Genomic DNA, 21,269 nt, shown 5'->3' on the forward strand with positions numbered 1-21,269 from the left:
ACCTATAGGGTCTCTGGTTTCCCTTGTTAGTGATCATGTGGCTCACAGTACAGCTCAAAAAAGGGGGCCCATACTGAAAGTGAGGTATATTATCTTTAATTTGATAGGTCAAGTACTGCATTCCCGGAACATGCCCAGTCTTTGAAGACCAATCAAATTCATGGGGCAAAATATGCTTCCATCTCTGGGCTCTAGTTATTCTTGCCAATAATAGCAAGTAAGGGATGATAATAACAGTAAGGGATATTCCATACAGAAACCTAAAGTTCTTTATATGATCAATAACTACCAGCAATCAGAACTTCTGAATTAACAGGTGGTCCCTTCAAATGTTTAAAAGTAACTTTAGAGAAACAATCGCCCTTATTTGTTTACTGTAGTGTCACGTTGTCCATGGACTTTAGCAAGAACTGCATGCAATGGATCTGCAAACATGTCTCCTGTCACTGAGATTTGGGGCCTTTGCAGGTTGTATTGGCACAGCTTTCTATTTCATTTTTTTGGGAGGAAGGGGAGGAGCTGGGGAAAAGCTTCACTTCAAAGCTCAAAAGAGCACACACGCTAAATAGCATGCTGCACAGTTGGTATTGCTGCTCAATTGTAATTTTCCCACTAGCCTACATAATCAAACATTTACCTTGCAGGTTACAAAATCTGGCAACTTTATTTTTATCAGTTGTACACACTGCAGTTTATTATCTTGGAGAATTGAATGATAACTGTGATTTTAGTATTCAAACTGAAAGATATGCTACATGCATATTAAAAAAAAAAGTTGCTGGAATTTTATTGAATCATCCCCTTAGAAACCAATTTTCAAAGGATTTAAGTGCCTAACTTTGGAAGTTAGGCCCTTATATTGGCTGTTTTGAAAATGTACTAGGGGCAAGTGCCTCAATTTAGGCTACTGGTTCACTAGGCAGCTAAATTTAGGACCCTAAAAAATGGGCATCTATGGGGGTTGTTTCAGAGTAGGGGAAAAAGTAAGGCATTTAGCACATTTTTCAGCACTAGGCAACTAAGGGGGCGGAGTTGAGGCAGAGTACGCCCTGGAAGAGGGAGGAGTCGGGGCGGACTCCGTGACGACTTCGCTGACAGCGAAAAGGTAGGACACCTTATCGCAGCCAGAAGTGCGCCCAATTGCGCCACCTTTTACGATGGGCGCTATTGGGTGCGAAAGCCGGCAGCGATCACACCGCGGCGGTGCGATCGCTGCCGGCTTTAGCAGGCCTGCTCTCCGCTTCGCCCCCCCTGCCCCCCCATTACCGCTGGATTCTCTAAGGTCTGCAACCTTAGAAAATCCAGGCCTAAGTTAGGACCTGCCAAAGCTTTTTATCCATGGACCACAGAATGGGAGAAGGCCTTAGTAAATCAGACTCTTTGATCCCTAAATGTAGGAAAAAGAATAGTAGACCTAAATTTAAGCTCATAAGTTAGGTTCCTAAGTTAGGCAGCTATTTTCAGCTGAAAATAGGTGACTAACAGGGTAATTTTCAAAGGACCATATACATGTAACATAATTTTGTAGCAACTTTCAAAAGCCCATTTCTCTGCGTTATGTGAACTTAACACAAGTAAAACCTATTGACAATTCAATAGTATATATTGCAGAAATTTTCAAAAGCCTTTGAAAATTGGTTCAATATATTCTATTGAATTGTCAGGTTTTACCCACGTTAAGTGCACAAAATCCACTATGACATAAAGAGCCCAGCTTTGAAACCCATCTGTGGTTCAGCATTTGTGCACGTTAGTGGAAGCACAGAGATTAGTACTAGTTTTTTATAAACTGCGACGAGAGCGACAAAGTTTACAAAATATTACATGTTTCTGCTCATTTTCAATATGCACGTATATTTCCACTGCAAGAAAACACATACTTTCTCAATACATTTTGGGTCCAATTTTAAATCCTACGCCAGAGGAATTAATAACATGCGCGCGCTACCGCGCATGTTATTAAATCCAGGGTCGGCGAGCGCAAGGGGGTGCACACTTGTGCGCCTTGCGCGTGCCGAGCCCTAGGGGAGCCCCGATGGCTTTCCCCGTTCCCTCCAAGGCCGCTCTGAAATCGGAGTGGCCTTGGAGGGAACTTGGAGGGAACTTTCCTTTCGCTCTCCCCCCCCTACCTTTGTTGTCTAAGTTACACCTGCCCGAGGCCCACCCCGGCCCTGCCCCAGCCTGCCCCTTTTCCAAACTCCCCGGACATACACGCGTCCCGGGGCTTGCACGTGCCGCCGAGCCTATGCAAAATAGGCTCGGCGCGCGCAGGGGTTTTTTAAAGGGTTATGCACGTATCTTACATGTGTAACCCTTTGAAAATCTACCCCTTTATACATATGAGTATTTTATACACGAAATAATCATGATACTGCATGAATAAACATCCAGAATTAAATCCAGATGCAGTTATTTTATAAAGTATGCAAATATTCTGTTTTGAAAATACTTATACACAACAGTTTGCCAACACATTCACCAGTTCACCCAGTCCTTTTCCAGTTTACCTACATAGAAACACAGAAACATGATGGCAGAAAAAGACCGTATGGTCCATCAGTCTGCCCATCCACCCAATTAATTTAGCATTATAATTCTCATTACTTCCTTAGAGAGCCCTGTATTTATCCCATGCTTTCTTGAATTCAGATACTGTTTTTGTCTCCACCACCTCCACTGGGAGGCCATTCCATGCATCCATCACCTTCTCTGTAAAGAAATATTTCCTAAGATTATTCCTGAGTCTACCACCTTTCAACCTCATTGCATGACCCTTCGTTCTAGAGCCTCCTGTGCATGGAAATCTTTGAGATATATGAATGTCTCTCTCTATCTCACCTTTCCTCTAGGGTATACATGTTTAGATCCCCACACACTTGAGAACGAAGACCACAGACCATTTTAGGAGCCACCCTCTGTACCAATTCCATCCTGTTTATATCCTTTTGAAGGTGCGGTCTACAGAATTGTGCACAGTATTCCAAATGAGGTCTCACCAGGGACCTCTACAGGGGCAATATCACCTTCCTTTTTCTGCTGACTATTCCTCTCCCTATGCAGCCAAGCATCTTTCTGGCTTTTACCATCACTTTATCTACCTGTTTGGCCACCTTAAGATTATCAGATACAGTCACCCCCAGATCCTGATCTTCCTTGTGCTTGGAAGAATTTCACCTCCAATACTGAGGCTTTTCCTTGGTTTTGCATCCAAAATGCATTACTCTGCATTTTTTAACATTAAGTCTTAGCTGCCAGATGATAGACCATTCCTCGAGCTTCGCTAGATCTTTCCTCATGTTTTCTACACCTTCTGGCTGTTCCTCCTGTTACAGATTTTGGTATCATTAGCAAAAGGACAAACCTTACCCAACAATCCTTCCATTACGTCGCTCACAAAAATGTTGAAAATAACCAGTAAAAGGACCAATCCCTGTGGCACACCACTTCTAACACACCCCTCCTCAGAGAAAACTTCACTACCCTTTGTCACCTCCCACTCAGCTAGTTTCTAACCTAATCAGTCACTCTAGGTTCCATATCAGGGGCGCTCAGTTTATTTATATATCTTCTGTGTGGAACCATGTCAAAGACCTTGCTCACATCTAAGTACACTACATCTAGTGGTCTCCGTTGAATCTGATCACTCAATCAAAGAAATTGATCAGATTCATCTGACATGATTTACCTCTGGTAAATCTTATATGAAAGATAATAGAAGGATTAGGGGGCACTCCGAGAAGTTAGCAAGTAGCACATTTAAAGCAAATTGTAGAAAAATCTTTTTCACTCAATGCACAGTTAAGCTTTGGAATTCATTGCCAGAGGATATGATTATACCTACAGTACCTGAATGTAATCCACTTTGACGCGCTAGTGCGAAAAGCGGAATATAAAACCTAAATAAATAAATGATTAAGGCAGTTAGCTTAACTGAGTATAAAAACCAAGTTTGAATACGTTCCTGGAGGAGAAGTCCATAAACTGCTATTAGTCAAGTTGACTTATGGAATAGCCACTGCATTTTACTGGCATTAATAGCATGGGATCTATTTCATGTTTGGGTACTTGCCAGGTATTTGTAGCCTGGATTGGTCACTGTTGGAAACAGGATGCTGGGCTTATGGACCCTTGGTCTGACCCAGTATGGCAACTTCTTATGTTTTTAATACCATAGTGCCTTGGATCTTGCAATCCATTTGATTCCAAAAATTTAACTAACCTCCATTTTAGCAGCAATTCCATTAATTTGATCACCACAGAGTTCAGACTAACTGGTCTTCCACTTCCACTTGTATGAATAGGAACCTCATCCATTCATTTCCAGTCCTCCTGAACTATTCCAGACTCTAAAATAAATAAATAAATACATAAATAAAAAGCATTGAAAAGATCAGCCAGCGGAGCTGCCAGGACATCTTTAGGTTCCCTCAGTGCCCTTGGGATGTAGCCCATCCAGCCCCATCGCTTTATCTATTTAAGTTTAATTAGCTCCTCACAAACACACTGTTCTGAAAATCGATTTGAGGTTTACCTCACTTTCAATGCTATTTCTGTTTGTTTTATGTAATCCTGCTCCAGGCCCTTCCACAGAAATATTTGTTAAGCAATTCTGCTTTTTCCTCAACAACTTCTACATATCCCTCACCTTCACCTTTGAGTCTCATAATGCCACTTTTGCCCTTCTTTCATTCACTAACATAAATCTTAAAAAAAATATTGTCCCCTTATTTTATTGTATTTGCTATTTTTTGTTCTATTTGAATTTTTGCATTCCTGACTACTTTCACAGATTCTCTTAATTTTTCCAGCAATTTTCGCCTATTAGCTCTTTCTTTGATAGCTTGTACTTTATGAATGCTAACCTTTTCTTCCTTATCTTTTCAGCTACTTCTTTAGAAAACCATAGTGGCCTTTTTACCTCTTCCCTTTATTTACTTTCCTAACTGTTGAGAACGGTGTTTTCGTGTGCCCCTGGGCCTCAGCCCGACCCAGACCTTCCGGACCGAGCCAAGGGTTGACGGTGGCTCCGCATGGCTGGACAATCTACCCTCCGCCAGGCCGGCAAGCTCCCATGGCCAACATCCGAGGATGATGGAAGTTGAATGGTCCTCCGACCATTCCGGGCCCTTTCGGACCTGCTGCGAGCAGCATGGAGCAGCAGGCCTGGCCTAAGGTTGAGGGCAGACGGACCTTGAGACGTAGACATGAAGATTGATGCAACGGCATCACATGGCGCAAAGACTTGGGTTGATGCGACGGCATCACATGGCACGAAGACCTGGGTTGATGCAACAGCACCACACTGCACGAAGACTCTTGACATCCACAAAGGCAACGCAAGGCATGGACATTGGCACTGTCTCTCAGGGCGCCCTACTCAGGCCACCCGCGGGACTGAGTCGCGGACCACCCTGTCCTAGTACGCGCCCTACACAGCCCCAAGAGGCTGGTCATGGACCACGACGGGAGCGGGACAGCACAGGAACACACAACCGGGACTTGACGGCTCAGGAGCGCAGGACAACCGTCCACCGGCAGGCTAGTCCACTCAGGAGTACTGCATCTGAGGGACCCCCGGCCTACCGGACCAGAAGGCTCGAGAGCACTGAAGGCAAGATGTGGGAAGGAACATCACGGAAGGCAGGAACACCAGGACGTAGAGGATAAAGACACCTGGACGAGGACCTCAGGCATGAAGACAGGACATGGCAAGACGAGAAGACATCACGATGAGGAGCTCCACAAAACTAGAAGACCTTACGTGGGCTCTGGCAGGCCGGAGCCTCCAGAGCGAAGACTCCACGACGATGCAAGGCCAGGAACAACAGACGGAGCAGCCCTTTATAGGGCTGAAGCAGGAAACAGTCACCAAGGTGGCCCTTTAAATGTAGAAGGAAGACGCGGCCGCGTGCCTAGGAGCAGGAAAGAGAGGTTGTGCAGGACCATGGCCAGCGGCCTGCACAGTGTCTGTGCGTCAGACGCAGGGCAAGGCCTGAGGAGCAGCCGCTGCGGGGAGCCCCGGGGGCGCCGGATGGCACCGGGACTTGCGGCCTAGCGCCGTGAAGAAGACAATGTCGGGGGCATTCCCAGCCCCAAAGAGGGTGGAAACATCCGTGGCTCCGGCCACGGTGAAGACTGGGAGCACAGGCGGCCTCCAGGCGTCCTGCCGCATCGGCGAAGAAAACGTGGTGAGTCAGTGAGCCTGCTCGCGGGGAGACCCGCGGGCAGAGTTCATAACACTAACAAAAAGATAAGTTGCTCTTATGATATCTCCTTTTAGTTTTGCCCACCACCCTTCTACTTCCCCCAGGCTAATGACTCCTTGAGGTAGTCTCCCATTTTAAGAAAGTTAGTTTTTCTGAAGTCTAGGACCCTCGTCTTAGAATGAACCTTCATCTTTTGTAAATTAAACCATACCATTCAGTGATCATTGCATCCTCTAGTATTTCCCCCTGAACCCCCACCAGTTCCCCGAGACCTCTCGCCCAAAAACTGCAGACAACAGACAATTCTGATTTTAGTCATGCAAGTCAATTAGCAGGTGTAGAAGTGTATGAATACGTTTGGTAATCTGTACATGCATATTTTTTACAAAATAGCAACTACCATGCATACTTCTGAATCCTACCCCAGAATGCCCCAGTCTGTCCTTACTTTCCCCAGTAAAATATGCGTGGAAAATCGAAAATACATGCATAACCTTGAAAATTATAAAATGGCAGATATGTGTGTACATGCTATTTATTTGTGTATTTGCTATTTTTATGCATGGAACCCCTTGGAAAATTCACCTTACAGTATTTCTTTTGCCTGTTGCTGGTTCACCACTATTTGCTGCCAGAGATAACTGAAAAAGTTGGGACATGATGGAGTTTGCATCTCCCTTCATCCTGCCCCAAGCCGATTGCAATTGAAGTGGGAACTATTGGATCTAAAAGGAAAAACAAACACTTGAAACTGAGAAACTGAGATTTCTCAGTTACATGTGGGCATGCACATACGTACAGGCTGAGAAGCAGTTGCATATGGAAGTAAACAGATGTCGGGAAATGCAAGCACGCAAGCAGAAATAATTTCTACTACCATTGTGGATTATTTATTTAGTTGATCTTGTATTTATTGTCTGAAGACATATTTACTGTGGTTCAGCTCTTCCCTGTACGCAGCAGGTCTGTCTATGAGTCTCTCTTCATACTCTGGAAAAACACTCTGCAGTTCCTTAAGGATATCTGCTGTGGTACAACCACCTATCCCCACACTCCTGCCCTAATCATGTCTCCAGTCATGCATCTATTCTCCATTTCAAGCTGCTACACCTGTTTATATCTCTGTCATACCTATGATATTCGTAACACTGCATGTGCAACTTCTCAGTCCTCCAGCTCGCTACAGGAGGCTGAAGTTCAGAAAGAAGGAAGCAGAGCACAGAGCCTGGGGGTTATGCTTTTGAGGCAATTCATAATTGTTCAAGATAAAGTTATAAATATAGGACATTACATTGTAGAAAAGTCTGCCGTGTGATCTAAAGTTGGCAACACAACAAGACCCAGTAATATATGTGTGTTCCAGACCAGCCCTCCCTGATTACACCTGCATGGTGCTGCATATCTTGTACATCCGCTTGGTTAACTTGTTTTACAAGCAGTATATTACATTTAAATAAATAAAAATATCTTTGTGCTACTGTGTAATGCAGTTGCCCTGCATGTCCTTGTGCTTTTTGCGTGTTCCCGTATCCCAGCGCATCCCTGTGCTCCTGCATATTCCTGCAGCTATGTGTCCCTGTACTTCTGCATACTTCTACAGGTCTGTGTCCTAGTGCTCCTGCATGCTCCTACAGCCCTGGGTGTCCTGGTGCTCCTGCAGCCCTATGTATCCTGATAACCTTGCATATCAACGAGCTCTTGCACACTCTTGTAATCTAAAACAGATGTCTTTCTTTTCTTGTAGAATTGATGCCATTGGAAGTTACCCTCATAAACACAAGAGAGAGTTGCTAATTAATTCTGGGAATTTGTTGTGGCCATGGACTCCTCGGAGGTCCCAATGGAGACAGAAATGGTAGAACTGGTAGCGAACAAAGATCAGTCGACACTGAGCCTCCCCTCAATCCCATCGATGGAGAATGACAGGTAAAACATTTGCAGTGTACAAATAAAGATAATTCTCCTCTGTCGGAAAGTAGGGAGAGCTGCAGGCCAGTGTGGTTAGAGAACTATAGCCTTCATAGCACAGCATTTTGGGATGCATAACCCTGAAAATGAATATGAGTGGAGGATTATGAGTCTTAGACAGGGACTGGAAGTTAAGACACTCTACACAAATTTTCAATAGCACGTTGAGCAGGCAAACTAGGCAGGTAATTTTAATCCGCCTAAACTGCTAATTAAAAAAAAAGTGCTCCCCCTTTTTTTTTTGACATAGAAACAAACTTACACAGAGAAAATTAAGCTGCCTAGCTTACCCAATGAAAGTTGTTGACATTTGGGAATTAATAATTATGCAAACCATGCCTCCTGCTGACCCTCTGGGTAGCAGCAAAATATCAGTGGATACCAAATGGGTAGGAGAGGTAACCTCCTTTCCTTTTGCCTGGGACATGCCAGAGACCTTGGGGATCTCCCTTCAGGGAACATATAAAATTGAATATGATGGCAGATAAGGATGGCCAGCCCATTTCATCTGCCCAATTTGTGGATGCAGCAAACATGGAGGGGAGGGTCTCAGGGAACAGTAATTCCAAGGGCCCTTGTTTGCGGCCCATTGTGCATGCTTGTCTGACCTGACGTGGGAGAAATTTTGAATCAATCTGGGAGCATAGAGATTGTCTTTCTGCTGTGTGCTCTGAGACATGTGGAGCATTTAGGTGGATTTTCACATTGGCCTGAACAGTTGGTGCAGTGGATCAGCAGGATGAATCGCTTACTGCACAGGGCTGACCAGGCTCCTCTGAGGAATGGTATTAACCTTTCCTTTTGGACTCAGACTTAATTCCAGGAACTCTCTAGATATGTTGCTAGCTGGTAGCCAAGTCTCAAGTAATAAAGGCAGACTGTAAGCAAATCATCATCATTGTTTATTTCTCTGAGGACAAGCATGATGGTAGTCCTCACACATGGGTATCATCATCAGATGGAGCCCTGATGTGGAAAACTTATGTCAGAGTTTCTAGAATTTTGACTAGGCACACTGAGCATGCCCAGCATGCCCTATACTACGCGTCTATGTTGGGTCCCTCTCCAGTCTCTCTTTTTTCACAGAGCTGTAAGCCTCATAGTGTGAGTGAGTTCAATTTGGCTGTATTTTGTCCTTGTGGAAAACTTCATTTTTCTCACGTTTTTCGTGGGTTTTTCCTCGTTCCATTGCCAGGTCCCTCTCAGTGTCCTCCCTTAGTGTCTCCTAGTTGGAATTTTCTGCGATTCGGGTAAGTTTCCTTTCACAATCAATTTCCCCTGTGGCAGCGGTGCCTTGTGCCCACCAGCCATCGACAGCCACTGCCATAGTTTCGTGTCTACAGCCCTTTTCTTTCATTCTGTCATGGCGACATCCGGTATTCGTCAATGACAGATCCATGTGAGATATATGTCCTCTGCCTGGGGGCATCGCATGACGTCTGGAGTTGTTGCTTGTATGCCCAAATGACTCAACAAGATGGATCAATTGTTCGGGTTGAGGAAGAATGAGCCATCTGCCTCGGTATTGATGGACCTTGGAGCTGCATCCATGGACACCGCGTCATTTACATCGGTGGGACTGGTGGTGTCATCAGCGGATTGGGGTGCTGGAGACAAACTGTTGTCGATCTTTTCTGAGTCGAGGAAGCCAGGTTCATTGTCTTTGGCCTAATCACCAGGTAAAGACCGGGCCAAGCATCGAGGGAAGTCTAAGAAGTATCGGCACTGGTCCCTCTCAATGCACGGTGCCAAGTGCGGGGATGCACTGGCTTATGCTGTGATGCCCCCGAAGTGACTTCATGGCAAGGAAGGTCAATTCTGTCTCTGTGCTGGGGTCTGCGACTGTCTCTACTGGTCCTGGTGGCAGTCACCGATCCACCTCGTGGGTACGAGGAAGATATGGCCACCCCTCCTTCCTCCCAGTCGATGTTGGCATCAGCAACGTTTGAGGAGGAGCTGGAGTGTCAAGTCCAGCTGGCGGTGGATCGAGCACTGCAGGGCATCGGGCCTGTGGCACCGACAGCACCGAAGCCAGTGCTGCCCATCATCCTATCGCTGTTAGAGAAGCTCAATATGCGCATTAGTGCATTACTGGTCCAGCTGGTGCCGGTTTGCCGGGATGGGACCGAGAGCCTCCCCCTACCAATACAGTGGTCGTTGCTGGTTCCTCCGAGGAGGAAGCTCCACCAAGGCCAGCAGAGATACTGAGGCCTGTAATCCCCTGTCAAGTTTTACCGGTGCCATGTACTGCAGAGAATTTCTTCAGAGATAGAGTGAGGGATGCTGTGGCCCAACTTTGGGACCACCATGAAATCTTCCAGCAACTCTTTACCAGTATTTCGGACCCATCCTTCTCATCCAGGAGGCTGGCGAGACCGAGGCCAAGGAAATCCCTTTCACCAAAGGAAGTACTATCTTCCGCCTCCTTGCTCCCGTCAACACCATCAGGGCTTCTGTGGCCGTCCTAGGAAGCAGAGAGCCCACCAAGCCCCAGCCGTCTCCTCAGTCAACTTTGGGGACAGGGTTTTGACTAGGCCACAGGAGTATAAGCCAGTTTCCCATACCCAGGAAGATGATGGACCCTCTGGTCAGGGGCAGGCTGTGGTTCTTTGTGAACCAGTGGCTCAGTGTAACCTCGGACCAGTGGGTTCTGTCCATTGTCTTTCAGTGATACCAATTGAACCTATTGGATGTCCTGCAAATTGCCCTCCGTGCCCATATTGGGGGCCGGTAGCACATCTCCTCCCTCTTAATGGCCAGAGTAGTTGAGTCCATACCACCAGGCCATTCAGAGGGAGGAGATGTGCTACCGGCCCCCAGGTACTTCCTGATTCCAAAGAGAACAGGAGGACTCTGTCCCATCCTAGATTTAAGGGCCTTGAACACGTTTCTAAAAAGAGAAAAGTTCAAGATGGTTTCCCTGGGCCCCCTTGTCTCCCTTTTGCAAAATGGGGACTGGCTATGCTCCCTTGACCTAAAGGATGTATACACCCTTATTGAGATGTTCCCCATTATAGGAAATATCTCTGATTCATGGTGGGAAAACAGCACTTCCAGTACTGGATGTTTCCGTTAGAGCTCATGTCCGCCCCATGGGTGGTCACAAAATGCCTGGCTGTGGAGGCGGTGCACCTCTGCAGACTGGGAGTGCATGTCTTCTCGTAACTGGATGATTGGTCAAGAGTATTTCTCAGGCATGGGCCGTCAGCTCCATGCCCTTGACCATTTGATGTTGGAATCACTAGGGTTTGTTCTCATCTACCTAAAGTCCCATCTCAGCCTGTCACCTCATTTGGTCTTCATATGAGCCCTGCTAGACACGGCTCTGGCCAAGGCCTTTCTGCTTTGCCATAAGGCTGTCGCCTTGGTAACCACTGCAGCAGAGATTCAACAGAGCCAGCAAGTGTCAGCCTGGCACATGTTGAGGCTGTTCGGCCATATTTATTTAGAACTTTTATATACCGACATTCATATGCATATCACATTGGTTTACAGCTCAACAGGGGTAAACGAAACATAAGAAAATGAAATTATACAGTTACAATTAACTTAGTGGTCAAAGGAACAAGTTGGGAATATTAGAGGAAGCCAAAGGGTCAGGAGGACCTAGGTAGTGAGATTAGAAACAAGATTGAACTATAACTAGAGGTAGACTTTTGGAATAGAGGGAGGGGGAGGGCCACAACTGTCCATGTCATTCCCTTCGCACATTTACACATGTGCAGAGCCCAATGGACCCTGAGGTCACAGTGATGCCAGGCCACTCAGAGCCTCCAGGATTGCATCCGAATCACCTCGTCTCTCCAGGACTCATTGTCCTGGTGGCAGGTACTTTCCATTCTGGAACAGGGGATCTCTTTTTGAAGTCTCCCTACTCAAATTGTACTAACCAGGGATGCATCTACCCTGGGATGGGGAGCCCATGTAGATGGGCTTGGTACCCAAGGTCTGTGGTTCACTCAGGAATGTTCTTGTAAAATCAACTTCCTGGAGCTTCGGGCGATCAGGTACGCTCTATAAGCTTTCAGAGACTGGCTGTCCAACAAAGTTGTCCTGATCCAGACCAATAACTAGGTAGCCATGTGGTATGTCAACAAGCAGGGAGGCATGGGATAGTACCTCCTGTGTCAGGAAGCGGTCCAGATCTGGATGTGGGCCTTGTCCCATGTGAAGGTGCTCAGGGCCATGTACCTGGCCGGACAGAGAATGTGGTAGTGGACAGGCTAAGTTGAGCCTTTAGACTCCATGAGGGGTCCTGGACCACCCTGGACCACCCATGCTATAGTTACACAATGTTAGGTTCAATATTAGGTGCTATAACCCATGAAAGAGATCTAGGCATCATAGTCGATAACACATTGAAATCGTCAGTTCAGTGAGCTGCGGCAGTCAAAAAAGCAAACAGAATGTTGGGAATTATTAGAAAGGGAGTGGTGAATAAAACGGAAAATGTCATAATGCCTCTGTATCGCTCCATGGTGAGACCGCACCTTGAATACTGTGTACAATTCTGGTCGCTGCATCTCAAAAAAGATATAATTGCGAAGGAGAAGGTAGAGAGAAGGGCTACCAAAATAAGGGGAATAGAACAGCTCCCCTATGAGGAAAGACTAAAGAGGTTAGGCTTTTCAGCTTGGAGAAGAGATGTCTGAGGGGGGATATGATAGAGGTGTTTAAAATCATGAGAGGTCTAGAACGGGTAGATGTGAATAGGTTATTTACTCTTTCGGATAATAGAAAGACTAGGGGGCACTCCATGATGTTAGCATGTGGCACATTTAAAACTAATCGGAGAAAGTTCTTTTTTACGCAACGCACAATTAAACTCTGGAATTTGTTGCCAGAGGATGTGGTTAGTGCAATTAGTATAGCTGTGTTTAAAAAAGGATTGGATAAGTTCTTGGAGGAGAAGTCCATTATCTGCTATTAATTAAGTTGACTTAGAAAAATAGCCACTGCTATTACTAGCAACGGTAACATGGAATAGACTTAGTTTTTGGGTACTTGCCAGGTTCTTATGGCCTGGAATGACCACTGTTGGAAACAGGATGCTGGGCTTGATGGATCCTTGGTCTGACCCAGTATGGCATGTTCTTATGTTCTTAGGGGTAGCAATTTGGATATTCCACCTCTGGGGGAACTCGGATGTAGATCTGTTCATGTCCCCCTGCAACAGGAAGGTGCCTCGATTCTGTGCCCTCTACAGATCGGATGGCAAACCAGCCTTGGATGCCTTTGCCCATCATTGGGGCAAGGGTCTTCTGTATGAATATCCACCGATTCCCTTACTGGCGAAGACTATCTTGAAGCATTGCGAGGACAGAGGAACTAAGATCTTCATAGCCCCTCATTGGCTGAGGCATGTTTGCTTTCCACTCCTATGGGAGATTTCCATCCTCAGATCTCATCACAAAAATCAGGACAGGCTGCGGCATTCCCAACCTCCAGGCTCTGTCACTCACAGCTTGGATGTTGAGAGGTTAATTCTGCAGCTGCTTGATCTTTCATAGGATGTCTCTGGTCCCTAGTGCCTTCTAGAAAGCCTTCCACTTGAAAGTCCTATGGGCTGAAGTGGAGGAGCTTTTCCATGTAATATGAGCAGAAGGCCCTAGATCCATTCTCCCGGCCCACACAAAAATTGCTTGATTAACTTGTGAAAAAACAAATGAAATTTTCTCTACAATTTCGAGCTCGCCTGTGATTTTGGCATACAGGCACAGCTCACGTCTTTGGATGAGCCTAAAATTGCTGGAGAATTTATCAACAAACTGCCTGGATAGAGAAAGCAGATATTTTCCTAAGAGTGCAACAGATTTAGAAATGTTTTTTTATTAAGTTCTACTGGATTATTAAGGTCAAAATTTCTCACCTATATAAAGGCTTTACTTTTGAGGGAAGCTGACGTTTGTTCCTGTTATAACTGTTGGCTGAATAAAGCTACTTAAGTTTGACTGGACCATTGCTAATGCTTGGGGTATGAAATGAACGTCAGCATGTCCCCTGCAGATGCTTTTATGTATGAAGTATCACAGGGAGAGGGGAAGAAACTTGTGCCTGCAGGTATATGTGGTGAGTCAGAAGAAATAGTGATCGGAAACAGAAACAATAGGTCCTTTCCGAGTTGTTTGTTCAACCCCCTCCTGATAGACCTTTCTGGAAAGAAGCTTGTTTACCTGTTAAAGACACTCACACCCTTTGACTAAGAGGGGAACAAGCCTGGAAGTGAAAATGAACTATGAGTGGGGGTTCAGAGGGGCTGCATCAGGGTCAACCCTGGGAGTTATTTGAACCCCTCCCTAACTGTTAAAACAGATGTCCTGGGGCCCCCCCCGAAGGGTCTCTAAGTAACAGCTTCACTCTATTTTGAATGAGAGTAACTTTTCAGGGCAGCCCATAATAGAGTGGTGCTTTCAGGTTACATGAAGGGGGTCTCGGATATGATCACCCTGTTTTACACACAGACTAAAAGCCAAAAATCACAAAAGGTATCGCCAAATTTTCTTTCCAAAAATGCTCTTCACCTTTAGCCAAATCAATATTGTGAAAAATTTTTAGTGGAAAACGGGACTGCATCAGCAAGCCTGTGACGACGTGCTCAGTGCCTTACCGAGCCGTCCGGTCTTTTCAGTCATTTGCATTTGAAAAGACCAGATGGCTCGGTAAGGCACTTTTCAATCATTTGCATTTGAAAAGACCGGACGGCTCGGTAAGGCACTGAGCACGTCGTCACAGGCTTGCTGATGCAGTCCCGTTTTCCACTAAAAATTTTTCACAATATTGATTTGGCTAAAGGTGAAGAGCATTTTTGGAAAGAAAATTTGGCGATACCTTTTGTGATTTTTGGCTTTGAGCGAATAGGTTCGCAGTACTGCTCTTTATTTGTGATTACACACATACTACACACAGAATCTTTTTACTTTTCAGTGTTGTTCTGTGAATTAGTTTCCCCCCCCCCCCCCTGGTTTATTGGAACAGGATAAGATACGGGGGGGTGGGGTGGGGATGGTGCCCGTACACAGATGAAACATGCCTCATATATGCCAATAAAGGGTATTGGCTCACAATAGATAGCCAGAGGGGAAGGGGAGGGCGAGGGGGGATATGTCAGAAGGGATAGTGAAAGAAAAGGATCACAGGCGTACAAAGTATCTGAAATTGCAGATGAGGTGGAAGATTTCTTTAGGGAGTTCACCTTTTATGGGATGATTTCTCTCATTGTACGTGGTCTGGGGTGGTCTGTGAGTCAAGGCTGGGTGCCTCACGGACTGTGGCAGGGTGGTTCTATTTTTGTTAACCACTGAAAATTTCAGGCAACTAGGTGATTCTGTCCAATTAGTTTCACTAAATGTAAATGGACTAGGTAGGTACACCTATAAAATGAATGGCAATACTGCAGGAGCTTAAGAGAAACAGCTGATATTGCTTACATATAAGAGACACATTTAACTATCCTAGAGAGTAAAAAACTTAGGAGAGATTGGGTAGGAGCTTGTCACTATATACCAGCGAAGGGTAAAAAGGCTGGGATTGCCATTCTTATTCATAAAAATATAGCCTTTCAGGTAGATCAGGGAATTTCAGATCCTGAAGGCAGATTTTTGATCCTGGTAGGGAAACTGAAGAGTATGGAGGTTACCTTATGCAACTTATATGGTCCCAATTAATGTGATCATTCTTTTTTTGAGATAATAGTACAAATTTTAATATTGAACAAGAAAGGGTGGTATTAGGTGCCCCGGCCCTCAGGGAGTCGGGCCGGGTCTCCTCACCTGCATGTGCAGGAAGCCTGCTCCAGCGCCCTACTGCCGCGTCCCAGTGCGGTTTGCCGCCATTGTGGCCTGCTTGCAGTGCTCCAACGCTGCCGATGCCGCTGCATCCCCGGACTCCCTAGGCGTGCATACGCATGGACTTAAAGGGTCAATGGCGGGAAAGTTCCCCTTGGCCCAGGATGATGATGTCAGGCAAGGCAGGTATAAATACCCTGCCTTGCCACTTCCTCCTTGCTTCGGCAACCGGTCCAGCTCCTGGTGAGTGCATGTTGTCTGCAACCTGACCCCATGTTCCTGAGATTCTTCTGACTCCTGCTCTGGATCCTGCTCCTGCTCCTGCCCTAATCCTGCTCCATCTCCTCATCGTTCCTGCTCCCTCAGATTGATCTACTGGCTCTGACCTTGCTCGTCTCACTGATTCCTGTTTGTCCGCTGCTGCCCTGATCTTCAGCCTGGTCCATCGTTCCTGCTTGTCTGCTGCCTGCCCAGACCTCCACCTGGCCTCTACCTCCTGTAGCCCGCTGCCTGTCTCAACCTTTGGCACACCTGACCTGTCTTCCGCCTGCTGTCTGAGATACCCGCACCTAAGACCTGCCGGCCCTGGCACCCAAGGACTCAACCCGCGGGGATTGTGAGCTGATATAAGTGAAGGTCCTTTTGGGCTTGCTGCCTCGGAACTGCCTCCCAACGATGAGGACCACCAAGGGTCTCTCCTTGGTGGTGGCAACAACCTCGTCTCTGGTCAAGGGTCCACCTTCCTTACAGGTGGGTTCTCATAGTGGGGGACTTTAACTGTGTCCATGACCCCAACTTAGACAAATTGCCTAACCAAGGGCAAAGACTGGGTCTGAGAGCAAAAATATGCATAGAGTATGTTTGCTAATCTATACAGGTATTGGATTATGATTTATGGAGGGTACTAAACCCAAATTTTCTCAGAAAAGAAAAGAATTCCAATTATTTTTTACAGAATACATGGAAGGAATTTGCTATGCAAAATGCTTCCTATGTGAGTACCCCCAGATTATTTTGGGAGACTAGTAAAGCAGCACTCAGGGGAGAGAGAATATCCTTCACCAAAGGGAGAAAACAATATGGGGCAGATTTTTAGAGGAGCGCATTGGGGGGGGGGGGGGGTACATTTCTGCACGCTACCCGGTGCGCACAAATGTACACCTGATTTTATAACATGTGCGCGCTGCCACGCGCATGTTATAAAGTCCAGGGTCTGCACGTGCAAGGGGGTGCACACTTGTGCACCTTTCACGCGCCGAGCCCAAGGGGAGCCCCAATGGCTTTCCCCGTTCCCTCCAAGGCCACTCCAAAATCGGAGCGGCCTTGGAGAGAACTTTTTTTTTTGGTCCCCCCCACCTTCCCCTCCCTTCCCCTATCTAACCCACCCCCAAGCCCTAACTAAATCCCCCCACCTTTGTTTCCGAAGTTATGCCTGCCCGAGGCAGGCGTAACTTGCGCGCACTTGCCGGCTGCCGGCACACCATCCCTCGGCACAGGCCGCTGTGCAGGAGGACTCGGCCCCGCCCCCAGACCACCCCTTTCTCGAAGCCCCGGGACATAAGCACCGGGTAGCATGCACAAATGTACCCTGAGCACATAACATTTAAAATCTGGCCCTATGATTCCACAGGTAGAATCAAAGCTGAAAATAGCTAGAGAAAATTATAGCACACATCTCTAAAGCTACAAAGTCTGAATTTCAAAATACTCTGGAGAGTTTAAATACATGTATACATCATCGAACCCAGAGATAGCTTCAATGGACCGAGCATAATTATGTCACACATGGTAATAAGAACTATCATAAGAAAATGAAGGTAATTCAATAAACATTATACCATGTCTGAATCCAATTGAATCTTTATTATCCAAATTACAATGGACCTATGTGAAACATGATCATTAAAAATCACCCCATACAAACTACTCTTTTACTTCTCACACCATTCATATCCATACCACACTTCCATGCTTTACCCTGACATCATCATACTCACATTCACACTAAAACATACTCTCCATAACCCATAAAACTAAAGGCTTTAATGATCATGTTTCACATAGGTCCATTGTAATTTGGATAATAAAGCACTAGATTCAATTGGATTCAGACATGGTATAATGTTTATTGAATTATCTCCATTTTCTTATGATAGTACTTTCTAAGTTTTGGAGGGTATGCACACATGGTAATAAGGCAGGGAAACTTAGCTAATGCAGTTAAAGTATGGAAAGGGAAAACATACATAAAAAAAATTAGGATCAAACAGGATTCTTGGGCTACAAAAAGTGTGGACATTTGTGAAACTCTTCGGCATTTCTATGCTTCCCTATATGAGGAGGTCAAGAAGGGAGGGCAATTGGAGGAGGATCTTTTTTTCCAGTCCTTGTCCTTACCTAAGATAACAGACTAACAATTACATTTTTTCAACTGGCCCACATAATCCTTTGAAATCTTAAATGCGATTGGTATGAGTAAATCAGTTAGAACCCCTGGCCCAGACGGGTTCTCTTATGACTATTACAAAATATTAAAAGAACTGATTGTTGGTCCCCTGCACAAGTTTTATATAAATGGTTTGGAAGTATGGAAATTTCCTAAGGATTTTAATATGGCCTATATTTTGGTGTTGTCTAAACCAAGGAAGGACCAATCTCTTCCAGCGTCTTACCGACCAATATCGTTATTGAATTGTGATCTGAAAATCTTTGCAAAGATTTCGGCAGATAGATTAAGCTTGGTGTTTCCTCATATCATCTCAAATAATCAGATAGGGTTTGTCAAAGGCCAAACAGTGGGATCCCATATTGTTAAATTAATTTCAGCTATAACCTACCATAAAAATAAGGTGATTCCAGCCATGGCAGTCGGCTTCAACTCTGAGAAAGCCTTTGACTAGGCCTCCTGGTCTTATATGTGTAGATTATATAGATTTGGTTTCCAGGGTAAGATTACCAAGAGCATAGCATTATTGTATGGCGACCTAGTCTCACATGTACTAACAAATAGAGGCTTATCATTCCCTTTTCCTCTTAGACAGAGATGTCCATTATCACCTCTCTTATACATGCTTTCCATTGATCCTCTGCTAAGGAATATTGAGGAGGATAGCAAAATCCCTGGCCTGGAAATAGGAGGCACGTGTTTTAAAATAGCGGCTTTTGCTGATGATGTTCTAGTTTTCCTCACAAATCCAAGATACACACTGGCAGGTGTCTTAAAGCTCAGACAAATTTCGGGTATTTCACAGGACTAAAAATTAATCAAAATAAATCTGAGGCTTTAGAAGTGTATAGAAATTTGAGGTGGGGGGGATGAATTTCCTCTTTGCTGGATGGTGAAAGAAATGAAATATCTGGGTATAAAAATCCCAACAGATATAAATTCTCTTTATAAGGCAAATGTAATACCTTTAATTAAGAACATGAAGTCAAATTTGAATCAGTGGATAAAACTCCTATTATCGCTCATGGGCAGGATTCAGCTGTTAAAAATGATGAACATTCCCAAATGGTTATACTTGCTTCAGATACATCTGATCTGGCTCACTCAAATGGACTTACAGAAGATTGGCCAATATCCAACTTGTTCCTCATTGAAAACGTTCTTGAAAAAGCAGTACTATCACAATTGGAGAACCACCTAGAAGACAATAATATTCTATACCCAAACCAATTTGGATTCAGGAAAAATCGCTCAACAGAAACCCTGCTTATTTCATTATCTGATTCTATACTGCAGGGGTTTGTTAACAATAAATCCCACATTCTGATACTAATTGATCTAACAGCAGCCTTCAACACAGTTGACCATACCCTGCTATCAGATAAGAAAAATAGGAATTGACGGGAAGGTGAACAAAAGGTTCTCTTCATTCCTAGAAGATAGGACATTTCAAGTCAAAAATGGGCAATCAGATTTCTGACACCTTCCCAATAGATACAAGTTTCCCAGGGCTCAGCACTCTCAGCTACTCTATTCAACATTTATTTGCTGACCTTATGTATTTTACTAGCAAATCTAGGAATCAATTTCTTCCTATATGCAGATGCCATACAATTCTACATCACTTTCGACAAAACATTTGAAAAAACCGCATCAACTCTGGCAACACACATGAAGGCAATACAACAAAAAGTATCTCAACTGAAACTAATGTTTAACCCAAAATACCCCAAAATTATGTGGCTACAAAGAAATACAATGTTAATCAAACCACCAACATTAGACTTGGGAATTTTTAACCTTACTCCCTTAGATCACGTACAGGATCTAGGAATACAGATAGATGAGAACTTCACCATGAAAAAACACATAAGTTAATGAAAACAGGATACTGTAAACTGAGAATATTACAGAGACTGAAACCTTTACTAACAATTCAGGACTTCCGCACTGTACTACAAGCAATGATATTTTCAAATTTAGATTACTGCAACTCCCTAATACTAGGCTTACCTGCAGGATTATTAAAACCGCTACAGTTACTACAAAATACCTCTGCCAGACTCTTACTAGGAACAAGGAAATTTGACCACATCCACCCCATCGCTTATTGTACTGCACTGGCTTCCTGTACAATACAGAATTCATTATAAAATATTAACTCATTTTTAATATCAACAATATTTACCCATGCTTATTAGGAGTGACACTTCAACCATACAAATCTCAGAGAGTTCTAAGATCACAGAACAAAGGACTTCTAATGGTACCTTCAACACAGAACACACACCCAACACAATAAGAAACCATATGTTTTCCATTGTGGGCCCAAAATTATGGAACTCTCTTCCAGAATCATTATGTATGATAACAGAAAGAGTTTCAAACGTGATCTAAAAATATGGCTCTTTAGAATTGCTTATGACAACATAAAACAACAATATGCTGATAACTTCTCCATCAGTACCAGAGACATACTTGGTAGAATGAGCAATAAGAATGGAACAAAGTAAAGTGTTGCCAGGAAAATTAGAATTTGTAAACAACATTATATTAACCTAGAAAATGTATGAATATGTCCTTGATTTCCTTCCTGATGTTATGTTGACCTAAAACATGATCGTTGACCCAGTTAGTAAATATTGTCTAAGAATATGTATTGTAAACCACTGTGATCTTCTTTTGGAACGACGGTATATTAAACACCTAAATAAATAAGTTCAACAGGTGTTTTGGAGTTTTTTTATGGAATGGGAAAAGAGCAAGAGTGACCTTAAAGTTATTAATGAAACTTTTATTACAGGGTGGTTTGAAATGTCTGAACTTACAGCATTATAACCTTGCTTGCATGCTGAGGCATATAGA

The 21,269-nt window shown here is 44.5% G+C and overlaps 1 protein-coding gene across 2 annotated transcripts in view; it reads left to right on the plus strand.

The window, feature by feature from the left end:
- Nucleotides 1–21,269, plus strand: part of LOC115090486 (sodium-coupled neutral amino acid transporter 3-like) — a 328,123-nt gene that overhangs the window by 89,613 nt on the left and 217,241 nt on the right. For both annotated transcript variants that reach the window (XM_029599646.1, XM_029599647.1), the window contains exon 2: nucleotides 7,951–8,132. In XM_029599646.1, the coding sequence (XP_029455506.1) occupies nucleotides 8,026–8,132 (107 nt within the window). In that variant the 5' untranslated portion in view covers nucleotides 7,951–8,025. The remainder of the gene's footprint in view (nucleotides 1–7,950; nucleotides 8,133–21,269) is intronic.

The sequence above is a fragment of the Rhinatrema bivittatum genome, chromosome 4 (genome assembly GCF_901001135.1).
Source record: "Rhinatrema bivittatum chromosome 4, aRhiBiv1.1, whole genome shotgun sequence".
NCBI lineage: Eukaryota > Metazoa > Chordata > Amphibia > Gymnophiona > Rhinatrematidae > Rhinatrema > Rhinatrema bivittatum.